General features: G+C 39.4%; 1 protein-coding gene across 2 annotated transcripts in view; it reads right to left on the reverse strand.

Annotated features, from left to right (window-relative positions):
* Positions 1–17360, reverse strand: part of ASB5 (ankyrin repeat and SOCS box containing 5) — a 48948-nt gene that overhangs the window by 14415 nt on the left and 17173 nt on the right. Inside the window, exon 1 of one of the 2 annotated variants that reach the window (XM_049864232.1) lies at positions 456–551. The exons of the other annotated variant lie outside the window; for it this stretch is intronic. Coding sequence (XP_049720189.1) covers positions 456–516 — 61 coding nt within the window. The 5' untranslated portion in view covers positions 517–551. Of the gene's footprint in view, positions 1–455; positions 552–17360 lie in introns of those variants that run through there. 2 annotated transcript variants of the gene reach the window in all.

The raw sequence follows: 17360 nt of genomic DNA on the forward strand, positions 1-17360 counted from the left end.
CCTTTCAATACTGATATGCTTTATATTAGAAGTATTTATAAGCTTTCTTAATACCAAAAACACATATCTACATATAAATATCTTCATGTACAACAATCCAGTAATTTTAGTCTTTTTTTTTTTTTTGTCTTTAACTGGGTATATGAAATGAAAGCAACCGAAGCAGCCTAGCTTAAAAAAAAAAAATTGAATTTAACTCTTTAGCATACGTCATTCGGTGTTCAATTGTTCTACAAAATATTTTCAACCTTCACTGTGCTAATCCAGTGCTGATTGTTACGGTCTTTCTCTAGCTACACAGGAGGTGACGCTGGCTATATTTAGAAACAACGTTAGTTCCCAGTCATCTGGCACATAATTTACAGGGAGAGTCTGCCCTGTTCTGTAAACACCGCATGCTAGAGTAAAACGTTTGGTTTTAGACGTATCCAGCTTTGTAAAGGACTGTACCATACCTAAATCACCATCTCCCCACGGCACTTCAAGCCAGCCACTGTCCAGGTAAATCCGACTCATAGCTTTACATCAGCATTAAAAAAAAAAAAAGTTGCCATTTACTAGTCCTGTTTGGCCACTTTAAGGAACTCTAAGCTCCTTGGAAAGGAGCCTGGTGGCGCAGGCTTAAAGCACTTGGCTGCTAACCAAAAGGTCTGCGGCTGGAGCCTACCAGCTGCTCCGAGGGAGAAAGATGTGGCAGTCTGCTTCCGTAAGGCTTTACAGCCTTGGAAACCTTATAGGGCAGGTCTAGTCTGTCCTATAGAGTTGCTATGAGTCAGAATCACCCCTCAGCAATGGATTTGTTTTTTTTTTTTTTTTGGAGGCTCCTTCTAATATGACCTTTGTCTTCCAAAAAGAAAAACAGCTTTTGAAAATCTGATTTATTGCCAAATAGCCTTTTCTTATTGATCCTTCCTTGTTATTTCAGAAACTGCTGGTCCTAACTTTTGTTTTACCTTACAATATGTGCCCTGCAATAAAATAAAAGCACTACAATTAGGTCTCTGTCCATCATTATGGGGGAAATATTTTTTAGAAAGTATTTGACTTCCCCCAATCTTAGCTCCCTCAGTAGAAGTGGGGTTTAGACACATCGGAGAGCCCTGAGGAGAGCCACACCGAGCTCGGGTCATACACACTTTTCCTAAGGGGTCTCAAAATAGGAAAGGGCCGACTCTTACCTCAAACAGGAAATAATAGGAAGAGATAAGCACCAACGACAGCTTCACATATGAATCATAACGCAAAATGTGAAAACATTTTGTAGCTCCCTCAGCTATAAAATTTTAAGACAACAAATCTTCACAAGTAGAGGTGAGTTTACTGTCAAGCCAATGAAGCTTAAGTTCAGGGCCCCTAACTTGCCCCAGGAAACCCTGGCGGCCTAGGGGTTTAAGAGCTACGCCTCATAACCAAAAGGTCGGCAGTTCAAATCTGCCAGAGACTCCTTGGAAACCCTGTGGGGCAGTTCTACCCTGTTCTATAGGGTCGCTGTGAGTCAGAATCCATGCAACAAGTTTGACCACGGCTACAGGTACAGGTATATATACATACTGAAATGCGTGGCCATACAACTTCCTCCAACTGATTTCTTGTAGCTCACTATCTCTGATCCCTTCATTATCTCATAAGAAGACTGTTTGGGAACAAACAGAAGAAACAACAGATAAAGGAACACACTGCTGTGGTTTACCTCCAGGAAAGGAAGGAGTCTTCAACGAAGTGATGACAGTGGTTTCCCACACGAATACCCAAAATCAAGAGACAAAGAGTTTTAAGACCCTTCTCAGAAAACAGTGGTGCCGTTAGAGACACCTCATTGAGCCGTCATTGATAACTGGGGCCATGAGCACAGCATGCTGGATTTGGTCATCAGAGAGACCTGAGTTCACATTCCACCGCAGGTACTTACTAGTTATGTGGACTTTGGCACATAATTCTGAACCCCAGTTTTCTCATCTATAAAGGGGGTGGAAATTCTAAGGTTGTAGTAAATGTGAAGTACTTGGCATAGTACCAGACACATTTGAAAAAAAAAAAAGCAACCCAAATTTCACTTTAAATGATCACTTCCATATTTGCCTCCTTTAGCTTTTAACTACATCTTCTAATCAGAAGAAAGAGTAACTTATTTAAGATCATGAAGGTTTATCTCATTTTCTCCTCTTGCCTACATATCTGTAGGAGATGTAAGTAGACAGGGAATGGCTGAAATTTAGGGAAAATGATCACACCCACACAAATAAATCTCCAATCTGTAACTCAAACCCTGACTTCTCTCCCACAAATTTCAGTGCCACGGTTTTCAATTTTCTTCATCTAGGTATCTTCCTGGTGCCTTGATATATTTCTAAAAGCACACTCAATAATAATAATATCTTAAATTTAAGCATAGTAATTCTCAAGGAAAATTCTTATTGACTATTTCATGTGCTTTTTTTTCACAAGAAGGCAGTTATTCTTTGTACCTGGCTGCTTCCTTTACTCTTTTCATTTTATTTATTTATGGATCCTCATCTTCCAAAACTCTAAATGTTTGACTGCTCTCAAAAGCTCTATTTTTGCATCTTTTCTCTGTCTACACTCACCGTTGAGGAGACCTTCTCTAGTCTCTTGGTATAAATATTATCCATATGTAGATTACCCCAACTGTATATCTCCAGACCAGACTACTTCTCCAAATTCTATACTTTTATTTCCAAGTAGCCTGTTCAGTTAGATATCCAAGTGGCAAGTGACCTTAATATGTCCAAGACTGAACTTTGGATCTCTCCAAACCTCAAACCTTGTCCTCTTCAGTCTCCTTCCTATCTGTAAATGGCAACTCCACTCGTCCAGTTTTTCAAGGCCCAAAACTTTAAAATCATCCTAATTCCTCACACCCCACAGGCAAACATCAGTAAATACTTTTGCTTCTACTATTCAAATATAATCCAGACTCTGACTGCTATTACTTCCGTACAACATACCATTATCCTCACCTGATTTGTTGCAATAGTCTCCTAACTGGTCTGTTTGTTTCCACCTTTGCCCTTCCAATAGTTTGCTCTAATCACAAGTCAGAGTGATCATGAAAAAGTCAGAAAGAATCCAGTGGCTTCCCTGCTCACTCAGAGTTAAATCTATAGTCTTTTTGATGACCTGCAAAGCTCCCCAGGCTCCTCTCTTATCCCAGGCTCTACTACTCTGCCCTCTTCCGTCACCCACTCCAGCTACACTGGCCTCCTTGCTTTTCATCAAACTTCTGTTCACTTTGCAGGCAGTGCTCTTTTCTGAGATAGCCACATGGTTTGCTCTCTGACTTCAATCCTCTGCTCAAATATCACCTTATCAGAGAGGCCTTCCTTGACCACCTTATATTAAAACAACTCCTAAATGTGCCCAGCCTCTCTCTTCCCTATCATATTTAATTGGCCAATAAGTCCTGAGAATATTCCCTTAAACAATAATCTTGCATTTGACATCCATTCACCATTAATAAACTCACTAAATGTTTAAGGTGTTCCCTAGGCAATTTGCTCATTTCTAGACACTGGTGATAAAGTATGGTCAGCTTCCATGCAAGTCCAAGTTAACATCTGGTACTTGACAAAAGCCTCCTATGAACGAACAGCTTTCTTCACACCATTCTCTATCCCACTATCTCACTTATATTAATTGAGACTGCCACTTCCAACCTCCCCAAATACCCAGAGCTCCTGAACCAGACCAAACCCATTGCTATCAAGTCGATTCTGACTCATAGAGATCCTGTAAGACAGAGTGGAACTGCCCCATAGGGTTTCCAAGGAGCGGCTGGTGGATTTGAACTGCCGACCTTTTGGTTAGCAGCTGAGCTCTTAACCACTGTGCCACCAGGACTCCCCCAGGACCCCAGCCAGCCCATATAGTGCCTTTCAGAAAACTAGAAAAAGGCACCCCTTTCCCAAGGCAGACATACCCCACTGTAGGGGCATGCCTTGGCTTGTAGGACACAGGATGGGTGATTTCAACACCCAGTCTGCTCAACAGCACACAGCCACTCAGAAAGCACCTCTGGGATCTTGTCAGCTTAGGGCTCAAAAGCTTTAATGGCTCCCTATTGAATACAGTCCCATCATTTGGTGCAGTGGTTAAAGCTATCGACTGCTAACTGAAACGTTGGCAGTTTGAAACCACCAAGAAAAAGATGTGGCAGTCTGCTTCTGTAGAGATTTACAGCCTCAGGAACCCTGTGGGGATGCTGTGAGTTAGAACGACTCCATGGCAGTGGTTTTTGGGTTTATTCATATCCTCGAATTAATTATCTACAACACGGACTACATCTTCTGTTTTCTACTTCTGCCTTCACATATCCCCTGCGTAAGCCTCAGTGGACAGTTGTACATGTTCCTTGAAACAAACACTTCCCTTCTTGTTTCATATTATCTCCCTCCTGCCTTATTCCCTTTCAAGTGTTGCCGAGTCCCATATTGAGGTGTATCTGTGTTTTTGTTCTCCTTGTATTTCCTGTCTGCTGCCTTTCTAATTTCTTGCTTAGGGTGGTCCCTGGTGGACCAAATGGTTATGTACTTGGCTGCTAACCAGAATGTTGGCTAATGGCAATCTATCTGAAAGTTCACAGCCATTGAAAACTTTATGGAGCACAGCTGTACTCTGAAACACATGGGGTCCCCATGAATTGGAACCATCTCAAAGGCAGTTGGTTTTTTGGTCCTTTGTAATTGCTTGCCTACAGGGACTTATGGAGTCCAAACAGCAGAAGCTGCTTAAATATTTAAAAAAAAAAACCGTTACTGTAGAGTCCATTCCAACTCACAGCAACTCTATACGACAGAGTAGAACTGACCCATAGAGTTTGCAAGTAGTGCATGGTGGATTCGAACTGCTGACCTTTCGGTTAGCAGCCATAGCTCTTAACCACTATGCCACCAGGGTTCGAATATAGTTTCCCTTAAATGAAGAGGTGAGTTCTTCTTCACTTAAGAGGGGGTATATTGGGGGGAAGGTACACTGATGGAGTGAGGAGGACAGTGAGAGGAGGAGAGAAAGGAATCCAGAGAGGGGAGGGAAGCTGTGAGAGAGGAAGAGCAAAAGGTAGAGACAGAGGGAGGAATAGACATGGATGCTCGTTCTGGAAAGGGAACGGAGGTCTGCTGGTCCACAGTGACTGCAGGAACCTGGGTCCATGCCGTGGCCATACCCCTGAGAGAAAGTAGGGCCCCGAGGAGCGAGGTGGACTCCAGACTTCTGTGTCCGTAACTTCAGCAAAGAGTTTGTCCCATGCTTGGTGTGGAGCAACAGGGTCCCTGGACTTTTTCAAAATATGAAATGGACTTGGTAAGCAAGTTTATGAACAGGAAGCCTGTGATCTGAAGGCCGGTTGGTTGTCTCTAATGGACCAGCTTTCAGCGCCAACCATTGCACTAACTCTGACGAGGAGGTTGGAAAGAGACGCTATAAAAAAGATTCACGTAATCCCCAGACTGCTTAGTATGGCGGGAGCTTCAGACCAGGCTTAATTTGGAAACTAACATGTCACTTTTGACCATGTCAGTTTGTGAACTGAGATTCTTTCCCGCCAGCATAAAATGGTTTCTCCCTGACCCTCCATCCTGACCCTGTTGCAAAGCCCAGTTCGAAAGCTGCTTCCTCCAAGAAGCCCTCTGATAGCTCCCCAGAAGTGCTCCCTCCTGCTGTAACCCTCAGCTCCTTTGTGTGTGGGCAATTAGTACACGTGGCCTCCCTGTGCTGCCAGTGAATCTTGGACCTTAAATCAGATTCTCACCCACAGCCGTCCAACAATGGGATTTTGCTGCTTTCTCATATATGATCACACCCATCCTCGTAAGAACCCTGTCTGAGAGGCTGTGTGGAACTGGGTAGTGGGGTTAAAAGTAGGAGCTGTGGAAGAAGACAGGTATGCTCTAGACATCTGATAAATATTTGCCGTTGTGATTTGGTAAATTTCCCCTAATTGCTTATCAGTATCCTTAGTACCTCAACTACGAAATGGGGGCAATAACACTTTACAGGGAAACCCTGGTGGCATAGTGGTTAAGAGGCTGCTAATCAAAAAGTTCAGCAGTTAGAATCCACCAGGGGCTCCTTGGAAACCCTATGGAGCAGTTCTCTTTGCCTTACAGGGTTGCTATGAGCTGGAATCGATATTAAATGGCTTGCCTCAAGTTACAACAGCAACTGACAAAGTCAGCAGGCAAACTCAGTTGCTTTGAAGGTTCGGTGAACTTCTCAGATACAATATCCTCTGGTCAACCCTAAAACTTACAGTGTACAGCTGTTGCCAGTTGCCCGTCAGGTCAGTTCTGACTCGTGGCCACCCCGTGTGTGCAGAGTAGAACTGCACTCCAAAGTGTTTCCACGGCTGGGACCTTTCAGAAGCAGATGGCAGGCCTCTCTGCCTAGACACCTCTGGGTGGGTCTGAACCACCGACCTTTCTGTTTGCAGTCGTGCACTAATTGTTTGCACCAGCCAGGAACTCCTATGGGTTGTTAATCCATAATGAACACATAATAAATAGTATATAACTAATTCACTAGTTAAACAAAGTTACCCAGCACCCAAAGTTACCTCCTAAAAATGAGGAGTTTGAGATGATGATGAAAACGGAGTTATTTTCTACATTTTCATATATTAATATGCATATTTGAAATAGTAGCAACGATACAGCAGCAACTGATGTATTATCTCTCTGATTATAAAAGAGGCGTATTAAATAGAACAATAAAGAAATTTTAAAACACACAAAAATTACTTATAATGCCATTATTCAAATATAACCATTACAAATATTTTTGTGGTTATCCTTCCAGGCTTTTTTCTAAATACACATGCATTTTTAAATCAAGATGCAACCATATTATTCATATTCTTTTAACCTATTTGTTTTCATTTAATGGCATCACATGGTCATCAGTCCATGTCAAAAATGTCATTCTACATCATTTTAAATGACTCCATACAGGATACTAAAAATAGCTATACCATTATTTAATTAGTTAATTCCCTACTAAACAAAGTTTACGAGGCTTCTGGTTTTTGTGGAATTGGCACTATTATTTATCTTTGTAAACGTGTCTAATTATCTAGAGTAAATTCCTCAAATGTCAATGTATATGATCAAATTACCTCTAGCAATTTCTGTTTATATTCTCGTTCACAGTGTTGGAAAAATTTGAAGCTAAATTCAATGAAAACTTGCTAAGACTTATTCTTTTTTATGAAGACATAGGGCATTTCTCCTTTATTATGTTTTCAATATATTTAAATTTTGTCAAAGATTGTCTATAAATGTATTTTCTTTACACAAAATTAGATTTTTTTATAACCTTTTTTCAACTTCTTCTGGAGTCTATTTGCATTGAGGAGGTGTGAGACTCATCCAGGCAAACATCTGAGTTATTGTCTTTTTTTTTTTAACCACCCTCCCCAACCCCATTATGCTGCTAATACCTGTGATCAAGTGTATATGTAGATAATTTATTTTTCATTTAAGAAATGAGGAGATGCTCCTTATTCCTACAATAATTTGCCTGCCTCCCTACTTGACTTGAAGGATCATGGAGGTGATGAGACCATCTATTACCACTTCTCAGCATCTGTGGGTGTGGTTTTGGTTTCCCAGCTTCAAGTACAGGGCCCAGCATATAGTAGGGACTCAATAAACTTTTGTTGAATTGTTAAATTGTCTTTGTAGTTAACCACTTTTTATCTATGCTAGTTTGTTCTTAATCTCTATTGATAATTACAGCCCTAAAAAGTTTTAAATAGGATCCGTGTGTTGGGAAAGCAGAGGGGTCCTGGTGCTTTCTGAATCTTTTATTAAAGAAATGATGGTATTTTAACCTATTTAAAAACATTCCTTCCATGTTTTTAAAATTTATAATCATTTATAAACAATATTCTTCAGAATGCAACTATTACATAGTACATAACATCCTTAAGATTTTTATTCCGATTTTTAGCTCTGAATCTGAATTTCCAACATTTTAGTCTTTTGTTGACCCTATTAGTTTTCTATGAAAATTTATACTAATATATAGCCTACTCTTAAAAACTTTTCTTGCCTAGCTCCTCTTTGGTTCTGTCTTCATTCTCCTTTATAGTTTCACATTTTTCCATCATTAAGGTCAATGACTTTGTGTCCGCACACGTTAAGGAGGTTGTTCTACTCATTATCTTTTGGAATCCCCCACCACTTGATGGTCTAATTTAAGTAATTAATCTTCATATTTAATTGTCCATAATCAGTCATTTCCTGCTTACCTAAAATAGCATCTCTCCTTGTTTCCATACCAACTTAGAAACATCTAGTGAAACGAAAAGGTAAACAACTGGAGTCTAAGAGTCTACCGGTGGCTTTAAACTAGTCACTAAAAAGGCTCAGATGCATTTCCCGTACACTAAAGGGTGAAGAGAGGGTGCAGTTCTTTGCCATGCCATACGTTTACATTTCAGAATCTGCCTCCTGGACAGCAACCACAGTTTACAGTTAGTATTTACAAAAACAGGCCAGATATCATTCATTTCCGGACACCCACCGATTGGAAACGGCTGCTATACTAACCTTGGCTGGTCAGAATAGCCCAGCTAGCTTTTCGTTTGGGAGAACATTCCTCTACACTCTCTAGCCTTCTTTTCGAGAGGATCTGCTCAATGCAGTTCCCTGCGACAGCAATATCTGTGGACATAGTCTGGTTGACGCTTCTGTCTGCGACAACCAGGTGTCTTAAGTAAGTGCAAGGGCTCTAGCCCGGAGAAATACCACGACTGGAGGCCCAACTGCTTGGCTTCCCTTCAGGCTCTCACAAAGGTCCCTGTGTGCTAGCTGGAGGACGGCCTGGACAAGGCACTCTATTCTGAAATATGTGGAGTGGGGCTGCTGGGTGCAGGGCCGGGGATGGGCAGGCACTGCGGGAGCATTTTCTATTTTTAAAGCCCTGGACTCAGCTGCAGCCTGAAGCATTTAACCGTTTGCATGATACCGAGTAAAAAATGGGTAAAACTGCTTTTCCTAGTCAATCAGAATAGAAATGAGCTCTAGCTCTAAAATATGAAAGCCTGTTTGAATTATCTACACGTCAAATTGCCGGTTGAAAATGGCTACAGACAAAATGTTGCAGCCAGAAAGGTCGGTAATGGAGATCCGTGACTACCTCGCCTTTCTCCATCCTCAGGAATAAATACTGTGTGTGTGTTAGGGTCAGCTGGCTAGCTAGCTCGTGTTTTTATCTTGTAAGGATCTAAGTTTAGAATTGGCTTCAGGGCAAAAATCACGGTCCTCTTATATAGGCACAGCTCACAATTGTGATTTTTCCGGAGGTCATTTCTAGACCAAAAGGCGTCAGCAGTTAGTGTAAGTACAGCTGAGATTTTTCACCCTAAAAGGCAGAGGGAAGGGTAGCTGGAGAGATGAAAGGAAAAACCAAACCTGTGCCTGGAATTTTTTTTTTTTTTTTTTGTATTGGCATGTAACGTTGAACAAGGTACACAGTTCATGGCTGAGTAAAGATCAGTGACCGAGCCATTATATGAAGCCAAGGATTAACTGAGCTGGTGATCGCGTTACACGGTATTAACATATTGAGATCCATCTTGATGAAAAATGGTGACAGGTTCTTCTCTCTTTATTTTCTTATCACTTTTTTTAGGCACTACCTTATGCGAGTATATACGGGAAAAAAAAAAAAACTATTGGGAATGTTGGCTTCGAATAACAAGCTGGGTAAGAGAAAAAAACATTTTATCAGTACTTATTTCCCATGCACTACCCTATTAATATCCACTGCCATATTACTTTGCCAGTGTTTACTCAAAGTTATCACTAACGAATACCAAGAATATCTTTTCCTCATCCTGAATTAAGTTCTAATCCTACAAACTGGTTGTGTGACCCGGGACAAGTAGCTTATGATGCATCAGTTCTCCTCTCCATAAAATGAGGAGATTAGGTAAGATCACTCTTTCTTCTCTAACATTCTTTCACCTCGATTCTGTGGCTAACCACAAAGGGCAAGGTAGCATACAATCATTGGGCATATTATGTTACCACAGAAGAAGCCAGACATTCCCAGTAAAACTGGAGCTCAGGGCCAGCTCAGCCTAGGTTATTTGTGTGAGTAACCCATTCCCAGGTGAAGTTAGAAAAGGCTGCAAGATGGTCAATGAAGGTACCTCTTCAGTCCAGTGTAATTTACATGTGTATTTTAGATAAATACAGAATCTGTATTTTAGATTCTTGTATTTTAGACCTTGTATTGGAGAACAATACGGAAGTGAACTGGATAAACTGTAAGATATCATTTGGCTCCTATGAGTGGGCAGAAATTATAAAGCAAATTGGTACTAAATAAAACACTCAGGAAAATGATAGAACTTATATTCTGTAGTAGATAAGGGAGTGTGAACGATTATGTCTCAGAAACAGCACTTGAGATGTACTACAAATTGGAGACGGCCTTCTATGACTACCCACAAAGGCTAAAAAAATTTTTTAAACCTTGTGAGAAGGATATGGGAAATGAACTAGGAACCATTAGACTCCCATTTTAACCAATGCTAGTGTGTCTGAGAAAACCCTGGTGGCATAGTAGTTAGTTAAGAGCTACCACTGCTAACTAAAAGGTCAGCAGTTCAAATCCATCAGGCGCTCCTTGGAAACTCTGTGGGGCAGTTCTTCTCTGTCCTATAGGGTTGCTATGAGTGGGAATCGACTTGATGGCAACAGGTTTTGGTTTAATGTGTCTGGAAACTCGGAAACCTGTGTTCAGTCTGGTCATCAATCCTCAGTAAGAAAGTGGTGTTCAAGCTGGGACAGTTCAAAGAAGAGTGCTGTAAATCGTTGGTGAGATGGAGGCACTTCTGCAGGAGAGGGACCTTCTCAGTCTTAGGTCCTCCAACACGGAAAGTGGAAATCTAAGAGCGCTGATAACAGAACTCTACATAATTGTGCAAGACGTGGCTAGCAGTGAATAAGCTTTTTCAATAAATTCTGAAAAACTAGAAAGTTGGATTGCCTTCTGTAATTTTTAGAAGCTAAATTTGGGACACAAATGTAAACTGTTTTTCTTAGTTTACACAACCAACTACAAACCTAGAGAGCCCGTTGCTTCCAAGAAGTGGTATAATCGGAAAATAGAACACATTCTAGAAAGATTGAGGTGTTTGGATGAGTAAGTGATACACGGATAATGGTTTTTGAGGGTAGACCCCTGAGTTGTGGGGCTTATGCCATAAGAAACTGTTCCCTCACTGTAGAAAAAGATCAAGATAAATACACTCCTGCTTGAATCCAGCGTTGCCTCTCCCCATTTTTTACCATGGGGTATTTCAAACATGTATGCATATCCATCACCCAGTTTCAACAATTATCAACTCACGGCTAGTCTGGGTTCATCCATAACCCACCTGACCCCCTATGCACACGACTAGAATTATTCTGAAGCAAATCTCAGGTAGTATTTCATTTCATCCATAAATATTGCAGTACGTATCTCTAAAAGACGAGGACTCTTTGTAAATATAATTACAATATCATAGTCATACACACACACCCAGTAATTCCGTAATATCATCAAATACAAGTTGTGAGTTATCATTTTCTAAAGAGCAGCTCAGTTTATAAACGGTCTTCTATAATGAATGATACCTAAATCAATATAACCTTTACCTTGGGGTAAAATCTGTGGTCTCTCCATTTTCTGAATATCTTTAAAATATTTAAGATTTAAAAACCAGAAACCAAACCCACTGCCATCAAGTTGATTCCGACTCATAGCAATTATCCTTAAAAAAATGTTTATTTTCTTCAAATAAATTACCAAGAGCTCACTTAATACAAGATAAAATATTCACCTGAAATCATCACCAAAATTTGTTCTATTCCCTTTTACCTGTCAGTTCCAAGTCTCCACCTTTACAAAGTCGCATCTGGAATAGGCCATTATTCAGATCTTGGAGGCTGCCCTGCTTTTGGTTTCTTTACTTGGCCATGCATAATATAAGTGTTGAGAGTCATCCCTGAGCCCCCTTCCTGCTCCATGTCATTTTCTACTCTATTTTATTCAAACATGAATGTCTAAATCTTTTGGCCTAGTGATGGTGAATGAGGGCAGATGTGGTCTGGGGGGCAAGCCTGACTAGAAACTTAAGCGTCTGGGGAAAAGTAGAGCGATTGTTATCCAACAGTTAACTCTTGCTTCAAAGGTCATTCACGTCTTATACAAAGGTTGCTGGGAAACCTACAGTGACATCTTGTGGCCCCGATAGCTCCTCAGTTGGAACTGAGTAGTTAGGAAAGGCCACAAGGGTCTGAAGAATCACAATTAGAGAAAATATAGTTGGATCATTGCAAAACCACACCTCTAACAGCAATGCCCAAATACTGGTGAAGTATATTGTATTAGCATGTATGTGAAAGGCTTTGAGAATAAATATTATATAAACGTCTTTTCCATTTTGCCAAATTTGGTATGATTTAAAAAAGTAACTCTAAGCATAATAGAAAATCCAGTTAAATATAGTTTAAAATAATAATATTATGTGGTACACGAAACATATTTTTAATACAGATCCTAGGACGAAATGCTAAAGTGTACAAGAAAGCTTAGTCAGCAACAAAAAGGGCGGTTTTCCTTTAGTTGCTACTTAAAGATTATTTCTCTAATATCCTCATTTTTGTTTTTTAGTATTGAAAGGCTCAAATAATCCCTAGATGCAGAAAGAAAATAATAAAATACAATTTTAGTTCAAAATGCCTAAATGCTTAAAACATGAGGGACTATCACAGACTCAAATTACTGAATTATATTTTCAGTTGTATTATAAATAGCAAGGTGGTAAAAAGTAGTTCATTTGTTCCTCCATTCATTCCGTATTGATTAGTTGCCCATTGTGGATCACTGTTGTTCTTGTTGTGAGCTGAGGAGTCGAATCCAACTCATAGTGACCCTATAGGACAGAGTAGAACTGCCCCATAGAGTTTCCAAGGAGCGCCTGGTGGATTTGAATTGCCAACTCTTTGGTTAGCAGCCGTAGCACTTAACCAGTATGCCACCAGGGTTTCCATTAAACATATAATATATAGAGAATAAGAAAGTTTATTGCGTTGTTGTTATTAGTGGCCGTTGAGTTGATTCCAACTTGTGGTGACCGAGCCCATGTGTGCAGAGGAGACCTGCTCCATAGGATTTTCAAGGCTCTGACCTTTCGGAAGCAGATCCACAGGCCTGTCTTCTGAGGCATCGCTGGGTGGGTTCAAAGCGCCAACATTCTGGCTAGTAGTTGAGTGACCATATGTACCACCCAGGAACTCCTAGAAAGTATATACTACTTATAAAAACCTTAATTTTATTTTTTAATCACAATAACTAGAAAAAAAGATTTATAATCTCATTGAGGTGTCTTTTTTTTTTTTGGTAAATTCACTTGCATCAGCAATTCGGCTACATCTGATTTAACAAATCTCAGTATGACAGCGTTCCTGATAGAACTACTCATTCCCATATATATTCCAGTATAATGTATTGGCTAAAGGTCTCAGCTCAGCAATCGAACTACCAAAGCTGAGGCTGTATCCCAGCTCAGTCAATACTAAAATAGTGACCTTGGAAAAGTTATTTCACTCCTTTGTGCCTCAGTTTCTTTCTCTGGAAAATGTGGATAACAATAACACCAACCTCACGGAATTCCTGCGAGATTAAATGAACACATAAATCAGAACAGTGTCTGCCACATAGTTAGCTTTCAATTACTGTTATCTTTTTATGGCATTAATCCTACTTGTGTATAATTTACATATCAATGCACCATTCATGTTTTCTTCATCTAATCTTGTCTTTCTATCTAGGATTAAAGTCAAAAATAAAATTGAAAGCTTATATCTCTCAAGCACTTCAGTTATTGGTAAACCTCAAGAATATTCATGGCTCATTAGTTGCTCAATGATTATGGTGTATATAAAAGGTTCTTGGCACATTCAGTGTAACTTTGCCCTTTCATAAGCAAAACAAAACAAACAAAAACAGCTCATGAAAACCAAGCAACATACAAACAGCTCATAAGAGCCACAGACACAAAAATACATCAAACCTATGGCATGAATGACTCTGCTGGTTGGAAAGAAAAACATACTGGTTGATATAATATATAACCGCCATTTTCATGTAAGGAAACCCTGGTGGAGTCGTGGTTAAGTGCTACGGCTGCTAACCAAAGGGTTGGCAGTTCGAATCCACCAGGCGCTCCTTGGAAACTCTATGGGGGACAGTTCTACTCTGTCCTATAGGATCGCTGTGAGTCGAAATCGACTCGACGGCGCTGGGTTTTTTTTTTTTTTTTTTTTTGGCTATTTTCATGTAAAAGTCAAAAAACTTGGAAGAAAAGCATTTAAAGTATTAGGAATGAGGAAATTTAAAAAAGGGCGATGTCACAAATTTTGAAGTGATTGGAAGCAGCACTCTGGTGCACCATCTCCTGAATATTAATATCAGTGGTTCCTAGCTTCCAAAAGGTTTTGCCAGTGGTAACGAAGGCAGATGATTCAGGCAGTTCCAACACGCAGCTTTGCTAAATTGGACTGAACACTTTTTACCCAAGTTTCTAACTAGATAAATGCCAGGTTAGCCAAGAACTGATGATAGTCCTAAATGTACAATAAATGCTCTATATGGTAAGTCGCCGGGTTATAAACGTCCACCTTTCGGAAAACTCCTACTTGCCCTGTAATGATATGTAAATTTGCCCTCACTTTGAAACGATCGAACCAACCCCTACTCTCAACAAACTGTTCATCACAATCACCTTTACTTGCTGCACGTGCAGCTTTTAAATCATTGAAAAGGCTTCGAGACTAGCACTAAAGTCAGGCTAAATGAGAACTGTATGCACCTGTTCTGACTTAGCTACAAATTCGACTTAAAGACACGCTTAGGAACAGATCTCACTGGTAACCCAGGACTGCCTGTAATATCCTGCACTGAAAATTTCTTAATACATTTCATTGCCATTACTTCAGGGCTTTCAAGTGGTGATGTGTTATTTGAAAGTGCATAATCCAATTGTTTACTCACCATGTCAATTTTTCCCCTAAATTTACCTGATTATGTCCATATTTATTCATTTTCAATACCATCAACAGCCTACAGAAAACACTATAAGTTACTAACTGTTCTCCCCACATTCTTTCTGGCCATCTCCTGATCTGTTCTCTGTGGATTCAGTGATAAGTCTGGGATTTGATTTGAAATAATCCCCAAATAATTTTTGTAGGTTTGATCATGTTCTCCTGCAAAAGCAAAGTTTTATCTGCTAATAGATTAAAATCTTTCAGCTTAATTTATGGGCCAGATGTTAATTAAAAGAGAAAATCTTATCAGAATAAATCCCTCATGCTGCATTTGGTTTGTTGGGATTTTGTTTAGATCTTTGCAGATATATTCATAAGTGAGATTGGTCTAAATTATTCCTTTCTTGTGGTGTTCTTTTCAAGTTTCAATAATGTATCAGTAAAGATTTGATCACTCTGGGTGATATAGAATAAAGGATTATTATAGCTTATATGATATACAAGCTTATACCTTGTACAATTTTTGGGTTGACTCAACAGCTACGGGTTTGCTTTTACAGCTGTAGGAGCTGGTTAAGAAGTCTCTGCCTTTGTATCTGATGTTGGGCCTGAGGTCACTATAGACAGCCTAGCTGGAAGTCGGCATTGGGAGCTAAAGATGATCTGGGGGAAGACAAAGATGAACTGGAATTTGTGAAGAAAATCTGTAATAGTGTCTGTCTCTCAGCAACTCTGTCCTCAATGGTATAGGTGACTTGAGAGAAGCTGGTGCTCTTCAGCAAAGAACTGCACATACCCTTGGCCCAGGACTCCAAGAAGTTGAAGGAAAGATCTGGTGGGGGAAGTTGAAGTAGAGGCAGGTCCTGGTTGCTCCACAATGAGGTGAGGTGGCAGAGCAGTGACAATGAAAGTAAGCAGCCACGGTACCTGGTGCCTACACCAAACTGCAGGGTGTAAAAATGGTTGCTCCTGTACTCTACCTTCCAAATGCAAATAGTGCTGGGTATAAAAATCAGTATACAAAATTTAATTCAATTTCTCTGTACTAGAAATAACCAGGTGGAAAATGAAAGAAATGAAAAGTTACTATTTATAACAGTATAAAACAAATCAGCATTTAGGAATAAGCTCAATAAAAAATACGTAAGACCTGCTTGGGGAATAGTAATGAAAATTATTGAGAGACATTAAGGAAAAACTATAAAATGAAAAAAAAATCATGTTTATTGATTTGAAGGCCAAATATTGCAAAGCTGTAAATTCTCCCTCAAATAAATGATGTGTAAGTTTAATGAATTCTTAAAGAAGACTTAACAAATGATTTCTGAACCACACAAGCTGCTTCAAAAATTGATATATGGGATTTCAAATTGCTAAGAATAGCTGAGGGTACTGAAAAAATAGACAATGTGGGAGGGCTTGCTCTACGAGATATCAAGATGTACTCTAAAACAGCAATACAGTGTGGTACATACAGTCTAGAGAAATATAACTGATAAAAGAGTCCGGAAATTGACCCATGCATGAATAGACACTAGTCTTACACACTTGAGGGACAATAGATTAAAGAACAAACAACTGGCTTCCCAATAAATGCTGTGAAGATAACTGGCCCTGTATTTGGGAAACAAATGAACTTATGCCATTCAAAAAACTAATTCTAAGTGGATCAATGTAAAAGGAAAGCTTTAAGAAGAGAATACAGAAAAACGTTTTCATTATCTTGGATAATAGAAAGATTTTTAAAATAAATTACACAAAAGCATTAACCAAAATGGAAATAATTTATAAATTTGAGTATGAAGATTAAGATCTCTTCGTCAAAAGAAAAATCACAAAAAATGAAAAATCAAGTCACAGAAGATATTTGCAAATCGTCTTTCCAATTTTTTTTTTTCATTTTCCAACTAGTTGTTAGAATATATAAATAACTTCTAAAAAGGGGATGAATTTAAAAAACGGCAATTGACTCAATAGAAGAGAAGGCAAAATATCTGCCAGGCACATCATAAAAGAGGAAGTCCAAATGGACAGTAAATATATGGAAATATCATTAGGCAGGGAAATGAAAATTAAAACATAAGATGGCCCTATGTATCCACCAAATTTTCAAAAAATTAAGAATACTGGCAAGCACCAGTATTTCTCATACAATGCTGGTTTTACTACAGATAAAAAAAAAAAAAAAATCTTTTTTTTTTTGATAGGTGGAAATAATTTGGAAACACAGTGAGGCACTATCAAAAAACTGAAGATACACATACCCTATGGCCCAGCAACTGCTCTGCTAGAGATATA

This window comes from Elephas maximus, chromosome 21, assembly GCF_024166365.1.
Source record: "Elephas maximus indicus isolate mEleMax1 chromosome 21, mEleMax1 primary haplotype, whole genome shotgun sequence".
NCBI classification, from domain to species: Eukaryota; Metazoa; Chordata; class Mammalia; order Proboscidea; family Elephantidae; genus Elephas; species Elephas maximus.